The sequence below is a fragment of the Lontra canadensis genome, unplaced genomic scaffold, assembly GCF_010015895.1.
Source record: "Lontra canadensis isolate GAN:19392208 unplaced genomic scaffold, GSC_riverotter_1.0 scaffold14, whole genome shotgun sequence".
Lineage (NCBI taxonomy): Eukaryota > Metazoa > Chordata > Mammalia > Carnivora > Mustelidae > Lontra > Lontra canadensis.
The window spans coordinates 5,826,077-5,852,695 of record NW_022631008.1 but is presented as its reverse complement, the minus strand read 5'-3'; the positions used below and the strand labels follow the sequence as shown (position 1 = coordinate 5,852,695).

Genomic DNA, 26,619 nt, shown 5'->3' with positions numbered 1-26,619 from the left:
CCTGAAAAGACTGTACATTATCTCCTGCAGCCTAGAGCCCTACTGCCCCGATTGCCGTCCTTATAAACTCTGGTTTTCGCTGATGAAGGCCAGCCCAGAGTTGGTTTATATGCAACCAAAGAACCCTAAAATTCCAACACAGAAAAAATGAAAAACTTAATATTTTTGGTTGTTTTACATTTTGTATTATCTTAATGGTTATAATCACAATACAAAAAGTGATACAGATTTCATATAAATAAATTAAGTTTATTGCTGAATTTTCCCATTAATATTATAGAAAATTTTTTAAAAACACTGAAATTTCACAAATTGACAGCCCAATAGTTTTAAACATACTGTATAAAAAAAAGTACAAAAGTGACATTAGAAATATTTTTTGAAGAAAAGTAGATCATCTAACCGCAAAGAAACAGGAATCCAGACAATGAATGGCACAAATACAGCACTTACAGGAGTACTCATTCACCACCTAGAAGTCATTGTCCGCATTATGAAATAGATTCAGTTTGAGAAGTTACACATTCAGTTTGCTTCTGAACTAGCCTATCTTGGTTTTGCCTGTCTTTTGTAAGAAAAGAGCTAGGTCATTACTGCTGCTGGGATGAAATACTGTACATGAACTGGAGATCAAGAAGGGAATCGTCCTTCTCCCCTGGTACCAGAACAAGAAAACAGTTCGTACAGAAATGGCTTTGGCACTTGAACCTTTAACCTTGTCCCAAACCTTGTTACTTGAATATTGTATCCTCACGTGATTTTTTTTTTTAAACACCACACCTCTCCATACTTTTTATATACATTATATGTACAATAATAAAATTCTTTCATTCTAAAACAAAACAGCTTGACCCAAAACAGGCCATATTAAGTCTTTGTAGCAATTCACTCAAATAGTTTTCCTCTTAATTCTTATGACACGGTTAACATATTGTTTTTTTGTTTAAGCTACCTTCTGGGATTGACTTAAGGCTCTAGTTTAATGCAGATAGTTTCTTTAGTCTTGGTAGGAATCTCTTTTGAGGCTGAAATCACGTACCACCAACTCTCTCTTTTGAAGCTATTTCTCCTTGTTGGATGGATGTAGTGTCTTGTCTGGGTAATCCATAGAGATATATAGAAACACATACAAGAAGAGTGCCCAGGGCAAAGGTGAGTGCTGAAAAGAATGGGAAAAAAAGGCTTACTATGTATTTGTGTCCTTAAGATTATATAACGATAATCAATTTTAAATTTTGAAATCTTTCAATTATAGGTCTGTAGCATTAGATCATATGGGAAATAGATCTAAGTGTTCTATTTTTATGACGGTAAGGTTTAGAAAGATAATCAACTCTAGCTACCCATCCCTCAAGCCATCCTTCCTCCACCCTCACCCCTATCTAACCCCCCAAAAAAGGTACAATCAAGGGACTGACTACATGCTTTTCAAGAACACAGGTATGCCTGTCCTGGACCACTGACAAAGACTGTACTAACTTCTCTATATGCTAATTTAAAGAAAAGCAATGGAATATGGCTTTTCTGTGGTACTAAAAACCTGCAGAAGTTTAGAGTTAAAGGTGGTTGTGCAGAATTCCAGGTTAAATAACCAATGACTCAAACCAGTGAAGATCTCTGAATAAGAGATGAGGTGGTGATTTACTGAGTACAATTCCATTTTCTGTTAGCTTTTTTTTAAAATTCCTAATCCTGAAAATCAGGACATAAGAAATTACAGCTTGTCTAAAACTTGACAAGTAAGCATTTTATGTATAAAATGTCGGACACTGCTCACCGGGGAGCCTGCTTCTCCCTCTCCCTCTGACTACCACTCCGCCTGCTTGTGCTTGTTCTCTGTCCAGTTAAATAAAATCTTCCAAAAAAAAAAAAAATTTATTTATTTGACAGACACAGCCAGAGAGAGAACACAAGGGGAGTAGGGGAGGGGAAGAACAGGCTTCCTGCTGAGCAGGGAGCCTGATGCGGGCTTGATCCCAGGACCCTGGGATCATGACCTGAGCCATAAGGCAAATGCTGAATGACTGAGCCACCCAGCACCCCAGAATAAGTAAAATCTTAAAAAAATAAATAAATAAAGGAAGACTGCTAAGATGTTCTAGTTAATCTCCCTGACCATCAGTAAGGACGCTGACTGAAAGCATAACGATTTGTTGAGCTAAGGAAGGATCAAAACTACAGTTAAAAGTTCACCCAGGTCAGGGGAGAAATACATCTACAAAAGGACCTATGAATACTGATACTGCAATGGTAAGTGGCCGGCCTCCTACAGAATACTTACTATTGCCACGCACCATTCTAAGCACTTCATCTGAAACAACCCTAGCAGACTGCCGGTCCCGTTGTACAGATGAAGAAACTAAGCCACAGGCTCAGTAACTTCCTCAAGGCTACACAACTAAAAAATGGTATAGGCAGGATGTAAACCGTACCATAAGATGGTTTTTTAAGATTACAAGCTTGGCATTCCTCTATTTGCATTTATATCAAGAATGAATTTTAAAATCAAACATAAATATAGGTCAGGTTTCTTTTAACATCAATATTTAACAGACTGAGTATAAGTGATCAGTAAAGAAAATGATTATTACGGCACCATGGAATGTTAAATCAACATCACTGCCTAAACAATTCAGAAGCCAACTTAATGCTGGGTGCAGGCTATAAGAATATATACTAGAAGGACTAGCGCAGTGAGGGTGCCAGAAGGCCAGCTACAGTAATGAAATTTGTATTAATTACATATTAAATGAAACAAAGATATTTTTAATTAAGATTTGGAATTTGCTTCAAACTAATTTATACCCAAGTCCAAAAGTTAGGAGGGTACAAACTCATGGAGAGTTTTCTTTATCATGGAGAGCCTTGTTTGGGGAATGATTCCTCGCAGTAGTGCAGTGACAGTGAAGTCCTTGTACTCATTTTCCTGCATACCTAACCACACTGTATTCACCCGAAAGTAAGAAGTACTGAAGCTGTCTTGGATCTCAAACCTGGGAAATGGGGAGCTTCTGACTACGAAAGAACTCCTCCGTAGCCCTCTCACTTTCAGCAGAAACAGCACCCACCCCAGCATAAGCTCGCGGACCGCTGCAACTACCTTAGTACTGCTGACCCACGTCCCATACAACTAGAAACTAAACAAAGACTATATGACCAACTGCCATATTTAAGAATAGATGAAGTGAATCAACAAGTGGGAAGCTCTTCTACGTTAAAAACTTCAAATACAAACGAAGACATACTTATCTGTAACCCAAACAGCATCACTGAAGCAATAGTAGAAAGGACAATGGCGGCTGCTGCAGAAAAGCCCTTCATGATGTTGTCTGTGTACTTGACCACAACAGAAGTGTAGAGGCCTCCAACACTTGCAAGAACTTGTATACACAAAGAAATAAAATCTTAACACTCAAATAATGAAACATTCTATGATGGTGAAGCAATTTTCACCCCCAGAGATGTCATACTAATTTACCTAGGAAAATACTATTTTCCTTGCAAGTAGCCATCTGAGAGAGTTTGTACTAAAATCGAGTAATAGTTCCTACAAAATAACATTGTTTTTCACATGCCCAGAGGGCTATGGGGTCTACTACTAAATTGTACACATTTATTGCTAACACATTAGATACTTCTGATTGTGAAAGCAAAATTGCTTTGGGATAGCTATGCCACAAAAGTCAGTCAATAAAACCAAAATTACATTTTCAAACCGGTGTTCACAGTACCAGAGGAATAATTTCAAAATGCTATAAAGGCTTAAAACAACTTTTTCTGAAAAAAGGACTACCCAGAACTTTTAATTCCTGGATACTTACAAATGACAAACCAGACATAATATGTGTAACCATAGAAAAATCCTTTTTCGTTAATTTCAGCTCCATCTGACAAGTAGACGCCAACTAATGTCACAACAATCCCTGATAGATACATCTGAATGTTTCTCACCCAAAGGGAAGTATCTGAACTCTTTAATACTTTTTCAAAATATACTCCTGAAAAAAAAGATAGGCAAATATGAAAGATACTACTAAAAATTAATTTAAAATGCCTCTCATTTAGAACAATAACAGTAACACAGGTATGATAATATAAAGTATGTGATTCAGAGAACAAACATCAAATGCATATTTATTTTGTTGGTTGTGATGTGGCATATAAAACATTAGCAATGTATATTTTTATAGAGCATATAAATTTAATAACTAAGGAAACTCTCCAACCCACATTTAACAGGAGACTCAAATTATTGTTAAGAACAGTTTCTGCCTTTATTATAGCAGTAAGAAAGATCACAGCAGCTCTCTGTTAATGCCAATAATAGACCTGCTCTGGTCAGCTGGAAAACTATACTATTAGAGTCAATTATCTTAATCACATCCCTGTAATATCTGCCCAGTAATGAAAACTCCCAGCTCTGCAAAATAACCTATATAATCACCACTTGGGACTTTTTCAGAGTAACACAACCAAAATAAAATTTAAATAAAACTTGCTGAGTGAAGCCATTTTCCTTTAAAGTACGGTTCCACAAGCCAAGTTCATACACAATGTCAGAAGGACCATAAACTCCCTAAGTAATAACATTTTGTGTCTCCATACATTTTCTTGGGGTTGAGGTTCCATAGTGTTTTCCAGATACTCCAAAAGAGCAAATGACTCCTCACCACTTATATCCCAAATCACATACCACTGCTCTTAAGTTTTATACTTAGGGGGTATATGGGGACATCAAAGATTTTCATTAAAAATACCATGTTAATTACAGACTTAAAAACTGCCAAATAATAACTAAAAATTCTAATGAAAAACAAGATTGTTTTTTGATAAATGTGTGTTAAACAAAGCCAGAAAATGGGAACAAACATATAATGGCTATTCCTATTCCCATGTTTTAATATTCTATCTGGGAAACCCACTTAACAATTACGTGCTTAGTTATTCCAAGCATAAAGGAATATTAAACCACCCACCATTTCCTAAGTTGTGTATTGAAAGGTTGAACTAAAGAGAATGCTGGAACAAACATTTATTTATTCAGAGTAGTGCCAAAAGTCTAGTAGCGTATTTTTTGGGTAACTCAGTTTTTGTTTCTAATTTGCTGGTTCCTAGAATACAAATTTAGCATGACGCTATCATTAAATATATTCTTGAACTTGGTTTTTTTTCCCTTATCACACGTAGAGCAATATTTCACTTCCATATCCTGCCTACTTTCTAGTAAAAAGAATCCTAACTCTTGAAATAGCCCAAATAAAGATTAATAATAAAAACACAGCTATAACTAATACACTCTTTATTAAAAAGAACTTTCGGGGGCACCTGAGTGGCTCAGTCACTTGAGTGGCTGCATTCGCCTCAGGTCATGATCCCAGGGTCCTGGGATCGAGCCCTCCATTGCATTCAGCTCCCTGCTCAGTGGAAGCCTGCTTCTCCCTCTCCCACTTCCCTGCTTGTGTGCCGTCTCTCTGTGTCAACTAAATAAAATCTTAAAAATTTTTTAAAAAAAGAACTTTCAGGCTTTTCTCTGTTAGAACTATTTCTAAAAACACATATTGCACTTGCCATTCATACCTTGTCTCTTGGTTAAGTGAAGGATTTCTTGTCCCTACACATAAAAGACTCTAGAGACTCTCATGTTTATTTGATGTTAGTGACTCTGGTCTCCTCCCTTCCTTTTTGGCTGTTACTTGTATGTGTTAATTTTTCTGAGGTGTTCTCCACCCCAGTCCCCCTTTTCTCCCTACTCCGTAATTCCTAATCTGTTAAAGCAGAGGAAGAACTTGAGGTTAACAGGGAGAATCAGATACTGAGCTGGTAACATATACTCTTTAAGGAATCTTGCCTGAAGAAAGTGCCACTTCCAGGAAAATGGAAAGAGGTACTTAAGCTTTCTCACTGCTAACTTCCTCCATTTTCAGAGGTTTCTGTTCATTTACTTTTGGGTTCTTAGCTGGACCGAGGATGGTAAGCATGACGTATATTCTTAGGTAACTAAGTATGAAAACAGGCTGAGGTCTGAACTGAAACACTGCCATTCCATATATTTCCTGAAAGTAAGTAACAACTGGCACAAAACTCAGTAAGTAGGAGAATAAGCCTATGGGAATAAAATTGTTACAATGAAATAAGATAAACTAGATCCCTATTTAGAGTTTAATGTTTTTTAAAAATTTTAACAGACTAAAACAATACATTTATGATTTACCTGCAAATCCTGAGCACAATACAGCAATAGCTACAGCACCAAACCCTAATAAGGGATTCTGTTCCACCTGCAATAATAATGTTTTGAAAGTTATTAGTGACTAACAAATAGAATTCATCTAAGAGAGTAAACAAATGACTACAAAAATCTGTGTTATGTTTCTCTGGAAAGGATATGCCACATCAGACACAGCTATCCTATAGAATAAAACAGAAACAGAAGGCCATCCCAGAGATTAACCAAAGCACTTAAGATACAAAATGTGTCCCCCAAACTGTAGCCATGGTGAATACTTACCAGAACACATGTGCCTGTTTCCTAACAACAATAAGTACCCTAGCACAGCATTTTGCATAGTCAGTCTGTCACTTAATTTTAACTTCTGCCACCACCCTCAGGGCCCTGATAGCATCAACCATGGAAATGATAACAGTTTACCTCATTTATTCCCTAACACATTACATCCATAATAGGATGACATAACGACTTTTAAGCTTTCCTACTTTACTGAATTTTTATCAAATGATAACACCTTACTTGCTTTGTACTAGATATACTTCTTATATACTAAATGAATAAAAAGGAAGATAATAGGGGCGCCTGAGTGGCTCAGTGGTTTAAAGCCTCTGCTTTTGGCTCAGATTATGATCCCAGAGTCCTGGGATCGAGCCCCACATTGGGCTCTCTGCTCAGCATGGAGCCTGCTTCCCCTTCTCTCTCTCTCCGCCTACCTCTCTGCCTACTTGTGATCTCTGTCAAACAAATAAATAAAAAAATCTTAATTTTTTAAAAAAAAAAAAAAGGGAAGATGATAGGGACACCTGGGTGACCCAGTTGGTTAAATGTCTGCCTTTGGCTTGGGTGGTGATCCCAGGGTCCTAGGCTGGAGTTCCCCCATCAGCAGGGAGCCTGATTCTCCTTCTGCCTGCAGCTCCCTCTATTTGTGTTCTCTCTCTCTCTCAAAAAAAAAAAAGAAAGAAAAAAAATGAAGATACACAGTTATGGTTCTTAAGTAGTTCATGGATAGGAGAAATTGACAAGTGAATATAATCATAATTCTGTGCTAAAAGATACATGTGTATGTGCCCTAACTTATTTCAACTTTATTTCCTCTTTCTTCCCTAAACTAATCCTCAGGCTTTCATCAGTCTTTCCTCAGAAATAAATACTATCTCAATAGTAACACTGAAACTAAAGAGCTGAGATACATGACTATACTATGACAAGAACATACCTTATTCAGAATATAGGAGAGTATCACTTTATGTTAAATGAGAGAGAAAGCTTGGTAATAAGTGACTGCAGCTGTTACTGCTACTGTAGATTACCAACAAAATGCTAGAACAGATGACTTAAGTTTAATGAGGATGCCTGGGGGCTCAGTCAGTTAAGTGTCCGACTCTTGATTTCGGCTTAGATCATGATCTCAGTGTGGTGAGATTGAACCCCGTGTGGAGCCTGCTTAAGATTCTCTCTCTCCTGCACCCCTCACTGCATGCATGCGCTCTCTCTAAAAAAATGTTTAATGGCCACCACTGGAACACAATATGGCTTCCCTAAAACTGAGACATACCAAATTTCCTTATGAAGGGATTCCTGGTTAGTGTAAGTGATGAGGGGATTCCATAAAGACAGTGTTTTGCAAGAAATCTGACAGGTTTACACAGTATTTTTGTGAACAAGACAAATGTAGTGAGAGTAGCAGTACAAGTCTATTTAGAGTTGAGTGAATTCTCATACAGCAAAGTGCTAACAGAATAAAATCAAGCTAGACCAACAACCAATACCAGCTTACCAGGTACATGAATGAGCTACCTTAGAAATATCCGCCAGGCACACTTGGGTCTTAGTTGACGGCACCTCTAGCCAGTATCTTGATTATAACCTTTAAGAGACCTCAAGCCAGAACAGCCTCAACTAATGCACCCTCAAATTCCTGGCAGGCCCTTTAAAAACTATGAGAGGAAAGATTTATTAAGCAAGAGGGAAAAAAGTCCAGCTAAAGAGAGATCTAAAAGTATAGCCACAGAACTCTTGTCCTGTCCTAAATTTTCAGAGAAGACCTAAAGACACATTTCTCAAATCTGTAGAACACATAACATGCAAAAAACCTAATAATGGATAATAAAGTCTGGAAAGACCTCAAAGACCTGAACACTGAACCAAAACTAACAATGAGTTAAAAATATCCTGCATTTTGATTTAGAAGCCCACTGCACATAACACATTAGCAATAAACTAAATGTGTGTGAAACAACTTTGTGTATAGTCAGTTACAGAATGGCTATCCTCTCCGCAAAACCTACAGGCTAATTTAACAAGTCTCTAGTATTCAGAACAAAGGAAGGACTTCACAAGTTATACCTCACGCTGTTCAGTCAACATCTAGAGACAGTGGGAAGTTTTAAAACTACTGAGGAACAAAAACAAATGAATGCACCTAGAAGAGAAATACAAGGTAAGTACTGAGGCAAGCCAAGGATCAAGAAATCTTTAGAAACTATTACAGAAAGAAACGGGCAACTGGGTGGCTCAGTCCGTTGAGTGTCGGACTCCCTGCTCTTCTCCCTCTGCCTCTCCTCATGTGCTCTCTCTCTCAAATAAATAAAATCTTAAGCAAAAAAACATAGCTGCCTCAATGGGGAGGGAAAAAAGACTTGGACAGTGGTGGTATGACAATGTCCTCAAACATTCAAAGGAGCATCATATGGAGCTAAAAGGGATTTGAATTATTCTGAAAAGAATAAAAAACAATAAGGCAAAAAACTACACTTCGCTTAAAATATGAAAGAACTTTCTATAGTGATCCAAAAGTAGGAAAGCTGCCCTATACTCTGCTTTAGCTTACTGAGCTTTTCACATGTGTTAGCTGTATGGCATAGACCTAACATCTTTTCTAATGGTGTGAAATGTTAAAGTTCATATTAAACTTCTGTTTGCCTTACTTCCCAATAAATTATTTCTCTGAGGGTCTAAAACTGAATTAAATGTGCGGTGAATATTTGGTCACTATCTTGAAATACCACCAAGAATATATGCATGTTTAAATATCATGTCAAAATAATAAATACTCATCTAAACCTCATTTTCTGGGGTGAGAAGGGGGACCTCCACCTAGTTTTAGGCTTTAGACTTCCTACTTGCACAAGCTCTCTGTTCCTCCCCAGTCTCCTTATATGTACAGGAGAACTGTGGTCTTTTATTTGCTAAAAGGTAAAGAGTATTTGGCTGTAGAGGGAAACTCCAAAAAGGTTATTCACTGGAGTTCCACTTCCTAATTTTCTCTGGGAAAATAATCTATAAAGTATGTTACACTTTAAAAAGAGATCAGGTATGTAACTTAACATTTAACTCTTAAACTGAAAATTAGGAAGGCACTTTTGGCCCTATTTTAGTTACTGATTATCAGTAAAAACTCTACTACGCCATAATCCCTACCACTGACAGTGGGAGTATGTACAAAAAGATTAAAAAAAAAAACAAACAAACAAAACTTGAGTTGAGGGAAGAGATGAAAATTAGATAGAGAAAACCTTGCTCAGCATTCTTTACAAGATGTCTAAAAGAGGCCTGTGAGTTCTGAACACACAAACTATGGAAACTGGCACAAGTCTAGTCACAGGTTAGCTGTTCAGTGTGTAACTTTGGACAAGTTACTTTACTTCTCTGGACTTCAATTTTGTCCCCATAAAACAAAGGGGGTTGGTTATATTAAGGTATCTTGCATCTCTAACATATTTTATGCATATTCCCCTCCAGAAGACTAAAGGGGGCAGAGAAGACCAATGAGTCATATTATCTTTCATTATCATAAGGGAGTAAAAATAAAAGCCTATCTGTAGGGCAAAGGTTATTTTCAGTCAAAGAAATGTAATTGTGCTACATTCATCAATGTGACTGTCTAAAGCGTTACAAGACTTATTAAAGAAGTCTGCTAGTTTAGTTATGGGGAGCATTTTGTTTCTTACCACAACTTTTGTAGCCTGGGCTGGTTCCCACTGTACAAGTATGACTCCACCACACAGCATAAAAACTGAAATCCACTGTAATTTGCTGAGTGTCCGGTTTAACATTAAAACAGTACATAAAGCAGTGCAGGGAATCTTCAACTGATAGGTCACCTAGAAACAAAACAATGAATTGATGAACATGTTAACAGTCTCTGACACAAATACTTGATATTAACAGAATTATGGAGATAAAATTTAAAGTGATAAAGCATTAATAAAAATCTTTAACCGTAAAAACTTTTTAAGATTCTACACTTTTCGTTGTCCTTTACCTCCACTTACCTGGTATACTGCTGCATCCAGATTGCTAAGAGCTAGGAAAGCCATATTGTTCTGAACAGCATACACTAATGATGGCACACTTAACTTCATCAGTTCCTTGGGGCTCCCCAAGACATTTTCTCTTAAAGATGCCTTGAATCTACCAGGACTACCAGTTTCTCTTTGAAAACAAAAGGGTGAGAAAGAAAATTAAAGAGCATCTACTTCTTTTTAAGATTTTATTCTTAAATAATCTCTATACCCAATATGGGGCTCAAATTCATAATCCTGAGATCAAGAGTCACCTGCTCTACCAACTGAGCCAACCAGGCGCCCCAACAGTGTCCTTTTGATAAGATTCCTTCACACACAGAATAGCTGTATTATGTTAGGTCCATTGATGTAATTTAGCAAATTTATTTTGTTTTTATAATTTTCAACTAATGTTACATTCAAAGAAACATGCCAACAACTGCATAAAAGGAAAATAATTACAAGTTTGATTTGGGAATATGACAATTAGGTTTACCATCATCAACCTCTGGTCAAAGCTCCAGGAGTTTTTTGTTGTTGTTGTTTTTTAAAGATTTTATTTTATTTGACAGAGATTACAAGTAGAGAGGCAGGCAGAGAGAGGAAGGGAAGCAGGCTCCCCGCTGAGCAGAGAGCCCAATGTGGGGCTCCATCCCAGGACCCTGGGATCATGACCTGAGCTGAAGGCAGAGGCTTTAACCCACTGAGCCACTCAGGCGCCCCAAAGCTCCAGGAGTTTTTAAGCATATTAAATAAGACAGGAATCCAGAATTGCTGATATTACCTATAAACATTTAACCCCCCCACTTTAACTGCCATTATATCAAGTTCACCCTTGTTATTTTAATTAGGTTGCATATCTATTTTTAAAGGTTTTTTAAAATTATAATAGATCTAAATTACAAACAAGAGAAAGGGTTTTGTACTTAGGGAAGTCACCTGAAATAGGAACTAAGCAATTCAGGTCAATATTCTTTGTAAATTAGAGCAGTGCTTATGAAACAGACAATAAATTCCCATATTCCCATAAAACTGAAGTAACTATAAATTTGCAGGAAATAATTTACTAATACCAACAAAAGTAAACTATATTTAATATACAGAAAGTTTGCTACTTGATGCAGAGTGATTATACATGCTCTTAACTATTCTTATTTGTTCCTCAGGAGGAACAAGCTAATGTGGTTATTTCCCCTCTTGAAAATTTCCTGGAAAAAAAAAAAAAAAGTTTTGTAATAAGCATCAGCAGCAAAAAAGGTTTTTTAACAAAAGGGTCCTAACTGCAGTTCACAACATCCTTAAGAGACAGGACCATGATATTTCTGTGGGGAGAAAGATCTGTTTCAACTCAAAGCTAGTAACAGTCACAGTGAACCTCTACTATGTTAACAGAATCAACAGTTATTAACTGAATTTTGTCATATTTAAGTACTGCAAAAATAATTACACATATTCTGAAGGAGAGCAAAAAGTCCACAATGTGAAACTCATTACCTATGCCTATCCACTGTAGTACACCCCTCAAGAAAATGCTTAAGTATGACAGGAAATTTGGCCTAGGTCATGAAAACAAAATACATCCTTCTTCGTTACAGGTCTTCCTCTGTTGCCAAATTCAACACGCTCTGCACCACAGTGGTGCATCTGTATGAAAAGGAACGCACACAACCTGGGGGGAGACTACAAACTCTTCCCCGAAGAAGGAGAGAATCCCAAAAAGAGCACTACTGAGAAAAATAACAATAACATATCTTCCAGAAACACTAGTAGTCATTTACTGTTCTACTATTTTTTTTTTTTAGAGATTTTATTTATTTATTTGACAGAGAGAGATCACAGTAGACAGAGGCAGGCAGAGAGAGAGAGGGGGGAAGCAGGCTCCCTGCTGAGCAGAGAGCCCGATGTGGGACTCGATCCCAGAACCCTGAGATCATGACCTGAGCCGAAGGCAGCGGCTTAACCCACTGAGCCACCCAGGCGCCCAACTGTTCTACTATTAAACAAAAATAATCAATTCTAAATATACTACAGCCTTGAATATACTATAAAAAGGAACATATAAAAACCAAAGGCGATTTTTTCTTCCATTTTCCTGCTCTGATGTTTGCTTAGAAATCAAATCCTTTACTAAGTACCTTTTGTTTAAAGCAAATGTATCGCGATGCCTGGGTTGCTCAGTCAAGTGACTGCCTTCATCTCAGGGTCCTGGGATCGAGCCCCACATCCGGCTCCCTGCTCAGCGGGGAACCTGCTACTCCCTCTCCCTCTGCAGCTCCCCTCGCTTGTGCCCTCTCATTCTCTCTCAAATGAATAAATAAAATCTTTTAAAAAACCCACAAAACTAAATGTATTAAATTCAACTCTATAAATGATATTGCTAGATAAGAAAAAGAGCAGGTATAATCAAAAAGCACATACAAAATTTCTTTAGATATAGTCTCCCAGTAAATTTCATATTTGAACAATTTGTTTTGATTTTTATCACTGTTATAGAATCTATGTGCAACCTTTTGTTACCCGAAGAAATTCTGCTGCTGCCTCCCCCCACCGCCGCCCCCACCCTAAAATTTCCTAACAACCACTGAAACCAATTCTTTCTGAGCTATGTTTGGTCAAAAAGTAGGCCTCATTCTTCCAGCTCCTGACATGACAAGAACTACTAGGAGGTATAATCAATTCCTTGGCTAGTTACCAAGGCACTGTGCAAAATGGAACACAGAAGTTACTCATGAGCTTAAAGTTAAATCTTATTTATAAATTTATCATCTGTAAAGTTAAATATGATTAACTCACATAAAGGACTTTGAGTCCTAGATATAAAAACCAATAATGAGGCTATTTGAGGACAAAAATACCCATCATACAAGGTACATGACTTTTTTTTCCTTCCTATAACCCTAAACCCATTACAACATGGGTACAAAGAGGCAGTCAAAAATGTAAAACCCAGTGTTACAGACTATATTAGAAGAACAGTATTTCTGGTCTTCTGGAAGAGTGACTGACAAACAGGAAAGTTTGAAAGGAAACAAAAGGAAGTCCGAAAGGTTAAGTAAATATTTGGATCTAACGTTACATGTAGTAATAAGTTATGAAAAAATAGAAACCAAATTTTAGCAATAAAAAGAAAATGTAAACCCAGCAGGAGAAACAGAATAGGAATGGATCATCTATAATGTAATAAGTATTTGATGGCTATATTATTCTAGGTAATAATAAAAAATAATTAAAATAATAATTTTTCTGGAGTAAAATATTTTCTCCAGTCTTACATAGTGCATTTGCTTTATTACTATCCACACCCAAACTATAGTACATTTACACATCCTGCTAGGTTTACTTAGTCTTTATAGACTGGTGAATAGCAAACAATAAAAAGTTGACTTTGTTCTAAGACAATGTAAAAGCTTTGCACTTCCTTTTCTTCATCCCACAAGTGACAAATTTAAATAAAAACTACCACTTTTAATAGCTATGATAGCATTTAGTAATGCATACAGCTAACTGGTAATTTTCCTGGGAACTGCTGTAGTAACTGGTTTGAAAAACCAAAATATTTTAAATGTTATACTGTTTTATGTTTCAATCAGATTATAACTTAGAAACTGGTAATTTGTAACTCAAAGAATTTTTAAAATCAACTTAATCACATATAGAACTTTTGCAACATCAAACTGCAAATCTGTCCCAACCCCCCAAAACAGGATTTAGTAATTTCCTCTTCAATTTAAAAGTGATCTGATGTAATCATACAGATGCACAGCAGTATATGTAGAAAGACGCAAACAACCTTGGGGCACATGGGTGGCCCAGTCGTCAAGCAGCTGCCGTTGGGTCCTGGGATGAACCCCTAGCCCCACATGGGGCTCCCTGCTCAGCGGGAAGCCTGCTTCTTCTCCCACTCCCCTGCTCGTGTTCCCTCTCTTGCTCAAATAAATGTCTCTGTCAAATAAATAGAATCTTTAAAAAAAATAAATAAAATGAACTGCCAAATGCCCATCAGCAGAGCTTAGTATATACAATACATCCATATAACAGAGCACCATGCTGCTCTTAAGAAGAATGAGACATTTCTATGAACTGACATGGAACAATCTCTAAGATAAAATATTTAAGCAGGGGGAAAAAAAGTTAAGTGGAGCACAGCGTGTATCAGGTATATATGCAAAGTACATGTAATTAAAATTCACCAATTAGACCATGTAAATTTTAAATCTTACTGAAGCAGCCATTCATTAATTCCTCCCTGCACTCCTTTTCTTTCAGTTCTAGCTCACTGCTATAAGTATAATTTCATATTCCAAAAATTACTGTAAATTATAAGTAAAATCAACAAGGATGGGAAAACCTAAAATTAATTATAAACAAAACCTGTCAGTTTTTTAAATGAATAACAAAATTACACAAAAAAGAGAAGTAACCCAAGTATTTTAAGAAAGTCTTTTTTACTATGTGCTCTAAAACTAAAGGCAAAAAGAACTACATACAAATACTAAACTTTAGTTTTTTTTACAGCTGTATGTTAGAAACTGAATCTATTTATGTACCTGAAGATTGAGCAAATAAATATCTTAAGGATAATGGAAGCTAGACTTGTCACCATTAAGGAAGTACACAAATATGAAAAGGGAAGTTTAAAATAAACTATGATACTAGATCAGAATTATAGGTATCAAAAAATCTATAACTCATGTTATACCCCAGACATATGCATATACATACAAAAGTACAGAAATAGGTGTATATGGACACACATACGTATATTTCCTGCCTCTACTGAAGGGGCCAAGAAGCAACGATACCCCAGAAGCAACGGATACACCTAGTGTCTAGATTATGTGATTTAGTGATTTAGTGATTCTAAATATCTCTCTCCAAAAAAAAGAAAAAAAAGGAACAAGGCTTCTTTGAGAAATGTATGATTTCAGGGCTGGGGCAGGTAAAGTAGAAGATAAGCTTTAAATATCTTCCTATGCTAAATAAACTGCTCAAAGATTGATGAAAATATGAAAAAAAAAAAAAAGAAAACAGGAAGAAGCTTAAGAAGATCCCACTGCCCTGAGATAATTTTAGCATCAAAATAAATAATGATAATGTATTCCAACCCATACAATGAATCCATGAATATACATTCTGTGTGTGTGAGAGAGACAGAAATAAAGGCAAAGCTTCTTAGAGTAGAAGGTCAACTAATAAAAGTACAAGGAGTGATGGAATTAAGAAATTACCATTTGGCAACATCAATGGGTAATAATCTAAGTGAAACTGATAGGAAAAATGGTATTGACTTAGCTATGAAGTATCTCTCCACAAGATATTCATTAATTACAAAGAGAAAATTGACAACTTTATGTGGAGAAAGCTAGAAGGCACTTTCATCAAATCAAAATAAAATTACCAGCGATGGGCAAATAGATTGCATGCCTGATGATACAATGCACTGAGGACACATCATTTCTGTGATACTTCTAACCACAAAAACAAAAAATACAACTAAATTTAATCATAAAAAGCTTTCAATAAACCTAAACTGAGGGACATACAGACTATGCTCTTCAACAATGTCAAAGACATGAAAAAAAGAAAGATGGAAGAACTGCCCCAAATTAAAGGAAGCTAGAGATATCACAACTAAATGTCTTCTTTCACTACTAAAGGACATTAGGGCAATTGGCAAAACTACCTAAGGTCTGTCAATTAAATAACAGTATTGTATAAATACTGATATCCCAATTTGGGTATCTTATGATTAGGTAACAGAATGTCATTGTTTTCAGGAAATATGTGCTAAAATTTAGGGACAAAGGGGCATCTTATTTAAAACTTCCTCTCAAATCGTTTGGGGAAAAAATGCACAAATATATACAGAGAAAGAATATAAAATATGCATGGGCAAAATGTTGGCATTCAGAAATAAAAAATAAGAGAAAAAGCAAAAAATAAAATTGAAAATTACTGAAATGTCTAACAATGCTACCACATTCTTATCTTTGTCCTAGCTAATCAAAAACTACTCAATTATTTCACTGTTCTGGAAGACTCATAATTTGAAAATTAGAGATCAGGGAACATCTTCTAATCCTATCACTGCCAATCACTTTCTAGGTATCTTTGGCAAATAAATCTTTCCTCAGCCTAAGATTTCTCATCACAGAAGATGAAATTATACCTACAACTAAAAGAGAGGTACAAGACTGAAAATGAAAACTGGCTGTATTTACCTGCATGTTTCCCTCTGAGGGGAGACAGGAAAGAATGTTTCCGTAACACCATCGCTCTGGCAGCCTGCCACTCTCAACAGCAACAACCCTGAATGTCTGAATGCAGCAAATTTAGTTGCTGCAATCTTAAAAGATGTTTGGCCTTTTACATAACACATTTTGACAGTGATTAACAGATTGTATTCTAGAGTATAGTTTCTTGCTTTCTAAAGAAATGTTAGATATCGGCTCATTGTGTTTTCAATAACTCATTTTTCACAACAGTGCCAAAAAGAAGCACTATTCTTGGTTTTTCTAAGGCGTTTTAGCTTACAACATTATATATTATAGCGGTATTTTCCACATTTAATGCCCAGTTTTCTTGAAGACCACACCAAAGTATGCATTTCTCTGCCTCCTGTTCTCTTACCACAATCTGAAAGATGTGTTTTTACTATTTTCCTGAAGAAATGTAAATTTAACCCATGGTTGTTGCTGCCCCAATACACACTGCACTCCTCACCAAAGCAAATGTTTCCTTTAAAAAGTTAAATATCCTAAACATATCACACAGAAAGTTTCAAGTGAATTTCACTTATAATTTATTTTTTACTATATATAAATTGGGCAAAGAAAAGATTTGCAATTAAAATTAAGCTGTTGTCTTCCAGTGTTTCAGCAAGTCAGCCATACAGTCCAGACTATAAAAGTTTTTATCAAATAATACCCATGCTTCAGGGGAAGCAACCTCAATACTACTACCCCAGGAAAGGGGAAAAGGAAGAGAAAGAACCAGAGAGAATGGGGTCTCTGCCATGTGACCTGCATTGCCAACATGACTTCTATCCCAATAGGATTCCCTAGGTATACAAACTCCCTACCACCTCAAATCCTGAGAAACTGCCCATTCATTTAAAACATGAGTCTGGAACCTTGCTGATCCATTTGGTCAGGTAAAATTTATTAGGCAGAGATTATATTAATTATTCCCTTATCAGTCTCAAAGTTCTGACAAAGAGATGAGTGACTAGACTTTAGATCTCCAAAGCTCACCAGGAACCATCTCTGGAGCAACTGCCTCTGCTTAAATTCTTAGGACCTAAATATTCTAATTTACCTAATTTGGGCACTTGGTAGAAGTTATGCTTACCTTAGTCTGCTTAACTTAACTAATAAAATTGTAGGACACTGCTCAAACCAGACTCCTATTATTTTTAAAATAAGCTGACTTCCGTTCGTCTAAACATACTGCACCCAGTATTGTGTTCCTCTTTATGTAGGTTCTGTGGTTTCTGGTTGTTTGGTCCAAGAAATAGGAATCCTTAAGGTATACGGAGTTAAAGGGCATTGAAAATGAGAATACTTTTATGAGATTACTCTCTTCTGACAATCTCTTCTAATCCCATGAGATTAAATACTCAATGTGATAAAGACATCCATATTGATTTCTCCAGCCCAGACCTCTCTTCTGTGTTCCAGACTCATCCATGCAACCTCCTGTTCTCCATAGCCCATTTGGATGTCTCAGAGGCACTAAAATCTTTATATTGTATCTACCCAAAATTAAATTATTGATATCCCCTTCCCTAAAATCTGCTTTTCTTCCTGCCTCAGAAAAAAGTAACTCTATTTACCCAGTTTTTTCGTATGAAGAAACATGGATAGGATTCTTATCTCCTCCCTTCCTCACCTACTGTACTTGATCCTCATTATGCGTGAGTTCTGTATGTGCGAATCTGCCTATTTGCTAAAGTGTATTTGCAACCCCAAAATCAATATTCTTGCCGCTCTTACAATCACAGGCAGACATGTACAGAGAGGCCAAAAATGTGAGTTGCCTAATACACACATTCCCAGCTGAGGTAAAAAAAAAAAAAAAAAAAAAAGACAACGTTCTGCCTTCTTGTTTCAGCTTTTATACTGTAAGCAAATGTAGTCTATTTAGTGCCACGTTTTCCACATTTTGGGGCTTTCTGGTGGTAATTCTGCTGTTTAAAATGGCCCCCAAACATACTATCCAAATCCAAGACAGCTGTAATGTGCCTTAAGGAGAAAATACATGTTAGATAAGATTTCTTTAGGCATGACTTACAGTGCTATTGGCTCTGAGCTCAAAGCTAATAGATTAACATATATTAAATAAGCTGTCTTTAAACAGGAGCACACATAAAACAAGGTTATATACTGACTGGTTGATGAAAATGTTGTGACGTGAGGCTCCCAGGAACCTAACACTGTTTTCCCCTAGGAGCACTAGATCAATATTCTCTACTTCAGTGTCTGTGGTGACTTCACAGAACATAACTACTATGAAAAATACAGATCAACTGTGTATCCAAACCCACCACCAAGTCCTACAGATTCTCCTTCCAGAACACAACTCAGATCCATTAGCTTCTCTTCATTCTGGGTTGTCACAGTAGGCCATTATGTCTAGCCTCTAATAAGCTTCCTTACTTCCAACTCTTGGCACTCTTCTAATCCATTCTCTCAGAGATCAATGTGACTCTTAAAGCAAAATGGATTGCCATGGTTAGTCCCTGAATTAAACCATTCTATTATTTCCAAATGCATCTAAATCCAAAATTCTTCACAGACCATGCATGGACTTACTCTTGACACGTTGCAGACCTCACCTGCTTCATCTTAGCACCACTCCCTTCTCACAACACTGCAGACATACTAATTTGCTGCTGTTGTTACTTAAGAGCCAAGAATTTTTCTGCCTTGGGGACTTGAAATACACTGTTTTCTCTGCCTTCTCTATTCTCTTTTCCTACACAACTTCTACTCAATCTTCAGGTCTAGGTTTAAATGTAACTTTCTCAGAGAGAAAGCCTTCCAACCCAAATGGAAACCCTCTATTATATTTATTTACAGTATCCTCTATTTATCCTTAACACCACAAATTTATTATTTGCTTAATATCTGGTTTTTTACATAAGCTCCATGGGGACAGAACGATACCTTTGTAGTTTGCAACTATACTTCTTACATCTGAAACAGTGTTGAGCACATAACTAGGGCTTGATAAATGACTGAATGAATAAATGAATGCACCTGTCTCATTACATCTTTTAATAACACACTGAAACAGACATAAGCATGACCATGTTTAAAATATTTGAAGGGAAACATATTGTTTGGATATGGCAGTGATCTGTTTCTCTGTAAGTGAACCTTAATTATGAGCAAGACACTAAGAATTTTGAGAAATTTCCTGAGTCTCTGTCCCTATCTCTACATAGTATAAAATGATATGTACTTTAACAATTAGCCATGACTAAACTTACTACTGAGCAAAGAGCATTACTGTAGAGACCATACTAAATAAACAAACAGCTGAAGATTGGTCTATGAGGTAAAGCCCTGCATAGTTCATATAAAACTGAAGTTCAGAAATAATATTTATGTCAACTCAATAAAATTACTACACTTTATCATAGGGATAAAGACTGGGAAGAAGGGAAGAAGGCTGTACTTTCCTTAATAATTTTTTTTTATTATTTTCCATTTAAATAGTAGTTCCAGGTTTTTTTTCCTTTTCCTGCCCTCCAAAATTTTCAAATCAGAATTTGGTAACATGTCTACTTTTTACATCAACTTTATATTCACAATATGGGAGAAATTTTACTTTATCACCAGGATCTAATTTTTTCTTATTTTTTCTTCTCTAAAGAGAAGATTTTTAAGATACAAACTTTTAGTTACTTCTAATATAATTCTTTCACATTCTCCCACAATGTCCTGAAATTGTTATCCTCTCTGAAGTGATAAAGTATTGCTTCTAATTTGAAAACAAAATCTAATCTCTTACCACAAATATTTTCTGATATTTTAAGTTTCTCCATCACAGAAAATAAAGCAGTAATATCCAACCTGTACTTTTGACAAACTATATAACATCCTATTTGCCTCTGAACCACTTTTTTAAGTTACCAGTTTTAATAAGTGTACAAAGAAATGACAGAATGAAGAGTATCTAGAAAATCTTTTACTTCTTTGCAAACCTCACATGATTAAATAAAAAAAGACAAATATAAAGTTATTGGGTCTTTCATTTGCTGCAACTCTTAACTGTTCAATTTATTTTTAGCAGCCCAGAGTCTGGCCATGTATTTTATTCATCTTTTCCATATTCCAAACTGTTTCCAACTGGGAACAGTTATTAACAGCTTATTAATATAAACCAGTTGTCCCTTCAAGATCTAGAACCAACTTTGAACATTTCCACTGGGTATCTTTCCCAGATAGCTGGGCTTTAGTTTCATTATCAAGGGTCTCATCACATACTGCTAAAGAAGCACCAGCAGTGTCCTTTCATTTCATTTTGTAAAGATCAATCTGTGACTTCCTACGTTGAAATTATTCTCCTTTCTCTTTCACTTTTTTACCATTCTAAGAAATGGGCATTCTTACTATTCTAAGTATATTCTTTATTCCAAAAAATAAAATATTTTCTTGTTATGAATAGCAGGTATTTAGTCTCTCCCAACGTGTTTTGAATAAGCACATGAAAATTTACTAACATACTCTCCATAAAAATTATATTCACTTTAAAATCCAGCAATTTCGGGGTGCCTGGGTAGATCAGTGAGTTAAAGCCTCTTGCCTTCAGCTCAGGTCATGATCCCAGGGTCCTGGGATCAAGCCCCACATTGGGCTCTCTGCTCAGTGGGGAGCCTGCTGCTCCGCCTGCTTGTGCTCTGTCTCTGGAACGCTTCCAATATCTGTATATTTGTCTTAAAAGAAGCCAAGCCTTAGGATTTTATTAAACTCTTAGATTGTTATGTAGAAGTTGTTGTAGAGTTTTAAACAGAGATTTTTGCCTCTGGAACTCTGCCTTTTAAAGGTACAATAAGACCTCCCATTTACCTGGCATTATCCAGAATGAAGAAAGCCTAATTTCCATAAAAAGGAATCTTGTTAAGAAACTGTTAAAGGTCTAGATTTCACCCTACCTGCAACCTAACAAGTTAAGCTGCCACAGTATCTCAGCCCAAAGAATTAATTTTTTTAAAGATTTTATTTAGTTGAGGGTTTATTTTATTGAGAGTGCATGTGTGCCCTAGAGACACAGAGAGCACGCATGCACACCAGCAGAGGAGAGGGAGTCTGAGAAGGAGAAGCAGACTCCCTGCTGTGAGATGGCGACCTGAGCAGAAGGCAGACACTAAACTGACTGAGCCACCCAGGTGCTCCGAAACTCAAAATATATTAAAGCTTGCCACCATGTGGCCTCAAGTTATTTTTCTCTTCCTTTCTCCCTCCACAAACCACTTTTAGAGTATTTTTTCACATGATTTATGTCATCGTGTGTGTATTTACTGGCTTATTTTCTCTCTTCTAAGCCTAAGCTCCAAGCAAGGAGAAACCATATCTCTTTCATTCAGACTCATATATTCAACACCTTTTATAAAACCATAACACAGAAATCAATAAGTATTTGTTAAATGAAATTTAAAAGTGCTTGTATGAAATTTGTTTCTGTCTAAAAGCTCACACACACACTATTCCTCACTGGTACCCTGCTCTCACGAACTCACATCTTGAAACCTCTATGAATTCTCACCTGCCATATGACCCAAAAGGGTCTGCATCTCATAAATCTTTCCCCAATGCTATTTCCTACAGAATTTTACTTAGTTCTCACAACCCTATATTATTTTCTGCAATTAAAAAATAAAGAAATTAAAGCTTAGAGAGGTTAAGAGATGTGTGCAAACTCATAATCCCAGTGCATCTAGGTTTTAAAATTAAGTCTGTGTCATTCCAAAGCCCCTATTCCTAAACCTCTTACACTGCATCCTTAGCTAAAATGAGTCTCATACGATGTTACACATTCAAAGCCCAGTGCTGCCACATACTAATAAAAGTGAGCAATAATGAGTGAGTACTAATATTGAGGAACCTCAGATGCTGTACAGGTAAAACAGGGGTATAGTTAGTTACCTTAAAAATGCATACAGATTAAATTACATGATTTATATGAAAAGCACTTAGCACCATGCCTAGCACTTATAATGCAAAACATGCAAGAAACATTAACTATTATTATCATACATGCCTCTAAAACAGAAGTCAGTCATTCTTTTCTGTGAGGGTCAGATGGTAAATAGTTTAGGCTTTGTGAGCCACACAGTCTCTGCTGCAACAAAAAGAGGCAGAAAACAGGGTTTGGCCCAAAGGTCATAATTTGTCAGCCCCTGGTTTAGAGCAGAGTTCTGCAACCTCAGCACTACTAATACGTGGGGCTGGATGATTCTCTGTTGCAGAGGACTGTTCTGTGCATTGTCGAAAGTTGGGCAGCATCCTCAGCCTCCACCCAGCAGATGCCAGTAGCATCACCCAAGTGGACACAACCAAAAAAGATCTCCTGTGGAGCAAAACTGCCCAAGTTGAAAAACACAGCTCTAGAACAATTAAATGTAGCTTGAATTTTCTAATAAAGGAATACCTTAACTAAGTGGAAAATTAACAATTTAACATACTAAAAAATATTTATACTCACTTAGCTAAAATGCCCACACTTAGCAGTAACTTTATAACTTCTGTGATACACACGGCTGTGGTTGAAAAGTAGAGTTCTCTGTCTGATGTCCTTGTGTATCTCAAAGCTACGGTATAAGCTGCGGCCACCAGGGTCATCACTGCCAAGCAGTATAACTTGAATAATAAACTGACATTTTCTGGAAAATATGTGCAACAAAGATATTACTTAGTAAACAGCATTATGTATATAGAAGTTAATCTAATGTTATACCTCAAAATGCTTCCCAATTTCAAGCACAAAATACTTTTTAAAACCCATGGCATTTAAAAATTTATTTCAAAACAATACTTTCCAAATACATGAACATAAACACGCACACACAAAACACAGCTAACTTTAAATAAGGTAAGCAAAGATTTTGTTCCTGAGAATGCCACAACTGCAAGATTATGTAGCATACTGGTAAGCAAAGATTTTTGTTCCTGAGAATGCCACAACTGCAAGATTATGTAGCATACTGACACTAGTTTGGGATATAATAAATTACATATATTTCTTTCATTTAAAAGAGAAGATATATTTCAATATATCTTTATAATATAATGTTAGCATGATACATTTATAGTGGGCATATAAGACTTTTGGCTAACGCACAACAAATACTTAGTGACATTAAACCTAAACCTGTAAATTACTGCAATTTACAGTATTTATTTCAGATGAATTCTGTTATTTTGAAGTTTTGTCCATCATTAATCTTGCTATCCCCATCCTATGTTATTAATCAAAACAGTTCTATTTTTTCCTCTTATTTCCTGTGTTGCTACAAAAAGACTCTTAAGGTTGGACTTACTTGAAATGGGAGAATGCCTACAATGCCCCTGGGCAGGGCTTTATAATAAACGTGGGTTCCCCAACCAGGAAAATAACTTGTCACCCATGCAGAAAAATACCCTTTAAGTATTTGTTTAACATTTATTCAGAGCTGAAGCTAAATGTTCTGTGCGAGAGGGTGGAGAAGGAATCCGGGTGTCGCCCAACCTGTCCTAGCTACAGCTCTGAGGTCCAGAAATTCAGGTCTGTTCCTAACTTACGTACCCCACTCAGCAAAACAAAGTGCTTCGGGGTTATTCAGAAGCAATCTCATGAAAAGGCAATTAGTCATCAGATATGATTAATGTGCCATCCCTGGGGGGAAAGCGGTGGATCTCGCCCTCCACCCAAAATATCAATGTGTTCCTTCTAACCACGTTGTTAGAAGTGTTCCTTCTAACCAGCGCTGTTTTAATGCCCCAGTGATGTTTTCTGTGGCTGTTACAGGGACCAGCCGCTGCTTGGGCTCCGCGCCCGGAGCATGCCCTTAAGCCTCTGAGCATCCGTAGGGCAGAAGGCGCAGAAGAGACCGCAGCCGCGACGACCACGGCCGGGACAGAGCACAGTCCTGCCTGTCGCGGGGTGATGCGGATCCAGCCCCGGACCTGCGCTCCGGCCCCTCTCCCGGTCCGCCGCAGCCCGAGCCTGTCTGAATTTGGTTCCCACCCACTGCAAGCTCGTCGGGGCAGGAGCGGTCTCGGGCAGCCAGACGGCCCAAAGCGGAGTCGGGCTAGGGCAAGACAGCCGCAACAGGAGGCTGACTGCCCCGCGCCGCCCTAGCAGGCGGCCGCGCCGGCTCACACCACAGAGCGACTCCAAATAAACTCCTCCTGCCCGAAGCCTCCGCCTGGCTCCGGAGCCCCGCGGGCGCGGACAGGTGGTGACGCTTGCACGCCACCGCCCCCCCACCCCGGGCTCCCCCGTCCCGGCGGCCCCCAACCTCACCTCTTGGGGCAGCCATGGTTCCCCGACAGCCCCGCGCGGAACTGACGCACACCCCCTCCGCGCGCAGTCCTCGGGACACCCGAGACCGCCTCCTTGTGGTCATAGAGACGAAAGTCATTCGGCCTAGAGCGCCTCGTCGGCCGACCGTCAGCTGACTTCCTGCCCAGCCTGGCACCAAGATTAGGCTCAGCAATCCGAGCTACCCCCGAAAATGGGAAGACCCGGATGGAGGAGAGGCCTTTACGGCCTAGTCTGTGCTGACAAGTGCATAAAACTCGAGTCGAAGGCGTCATTCTGTAAACTACATCTCCCGGCCGGCTAAGGAAGCCGAGTCAAGGGAGCAGAGCGTTGCCTTCTGGGAATTGTAGTCCTCACCAAGGATATTTGGCAGCGAATAGGACTTGGGTTAAGAGTTAGTGATTTACGCCTGTCCAAGCTGTTTAGAAACCCTCAGAACCCGTAAAGTAATCGAAACTACTGTCGGCAACTTTTGTAACTTCCACCTTGCTCATTACCTTGTGTTGTTACCTCTTACTTAAACTTGACATGATTTATGTTATTTTTCAGAAGTCTTGCGGCTGTGTCCTTATTGTCAGCATTGTCATTGATTATATTTACTTGGCCAGACATTCTAACTACATGATCTTCTCACAACAAAAGGGCTTCAAAAATGTCAGACGTGTCAACAGGCATTTACTTCAACCGCTATAATCTTCACTTTCACTGTAGATATTAATTAGCATAAGCGATGCTAGAAATAATTCATTGGCAAAATGAAAGGCTTTCTGGATATCACGCGGATTGGTTAAAAATACTATAAAGGTACATCAGTCCTTATAGGAACAGGGATACAAGAATCTGAGAGACCCAGAAGCGTACACCTCCTGTAGCACCATCTTTCCCTAAAATCATTTTATAGAGGTTTGAGTGATTGTTGTACACAATTGCCTCATCATTAGATATGCATACACGCAGTTAAATCTAGTCTACTAAAATTATTGGAAAAATTTGCATAACTTATTAGCATCACATTACTATTAGAAGAAGTTTTGTAGAGTCGGACATTTGATTAATCTCATTTTGGAACACTGTTGGACCTTCCCTCTATGGGGTTGTGTGTGTGCTCACTGGTCCTTCTTACCTCTTCTTGTAATTGGTACATTCACTATTGCATATGTTCTTACACATACACTTAAAAAACGGCCTTCTCTGAAATTAATTTTAATAATAGAAAACATTCCAACATACCTTCCTTCTTTTATTTTATAACTACAGCTTTGTACAGTTTATCTCTTCCCATTTTGGAGTATCATTATTTTGGCGCCTGGGTGGCTCAGTGGGTTAAAGCCTCTGCCTTCCGCTCAGGTCATGATCCCAGAGTCCTGGGATCGAGCCCGGCATTGGGCTCTCTGCTCAGCGGAGTGTCGGCTTCCTCCTCTCTCTCTGCCTGCCTCTCTGCCTACTTGTGATCTCTGTCAAATAAATAAAATATTTTAAAAAATGGAGTATCATTATGGTCTCAACTTAATTAAATATAATTATTCTCCTTATGATGCTCAAGTTATGCCAATATGGCCCTTGTAAGCCTACTTC

At 37.5% G+C, this 26,619-nt stretch overlaps 1 protein-coding gene across 3 annotated transcripts; it reads right to left on the bottom strand.

The window, feature by feature from the left end:
• Positions 1–228: 228 nt before the first annotated feature.
• Positions 229–25,334, bottom strand: SLC35A1 (solute carrier family 35 member A1). 3 transcript variants are annotated; one of them, XR_004382733.1, is made up of 8 exons: positions 25,027–25,144; positions 23,227–23,404; positions 10,504–10,663; positions 10,180–10,332; positions 6,212–6,278; positions 3,952–3,998; positions 3,246–3,380; positions 229–1,159 (listed from the first exon to the last, which is right to left on the bottom strand). XR_004382733.1 is itself a non-coding variant. In XM_032858084.1 (8 exons), the coding sequence occupies exons 1-8, from the start codon at positions 25,127–25,129 to the stop codon at positions 1,032–1,034; spliced, it is 1,101 nt and encodes a 366-aa protein (XP_032713975.1). In that variant the 5' UTR covers positions 25,130–25,131; the 3' UTR covers positions 229–1,031. The 3 variants fall into 3 exon arrangements, 2 of the variants coding, with proteins under 2 accessions (XP_032713975.1, XP_032713976.1); XM_032858084.1 differs by having other exon boundaries at positions 3,822–3,998; positions 25,027–25,131; XM_032858085.1 differs by lacking the exon at positions 23,227–23,404 and having other exon boundaries at positions 3,822–3,998; positions 25,027–25,334.
• Between the last annotated feature and the right edge of the window lie 1,285 nt (positions 25,335–26,619).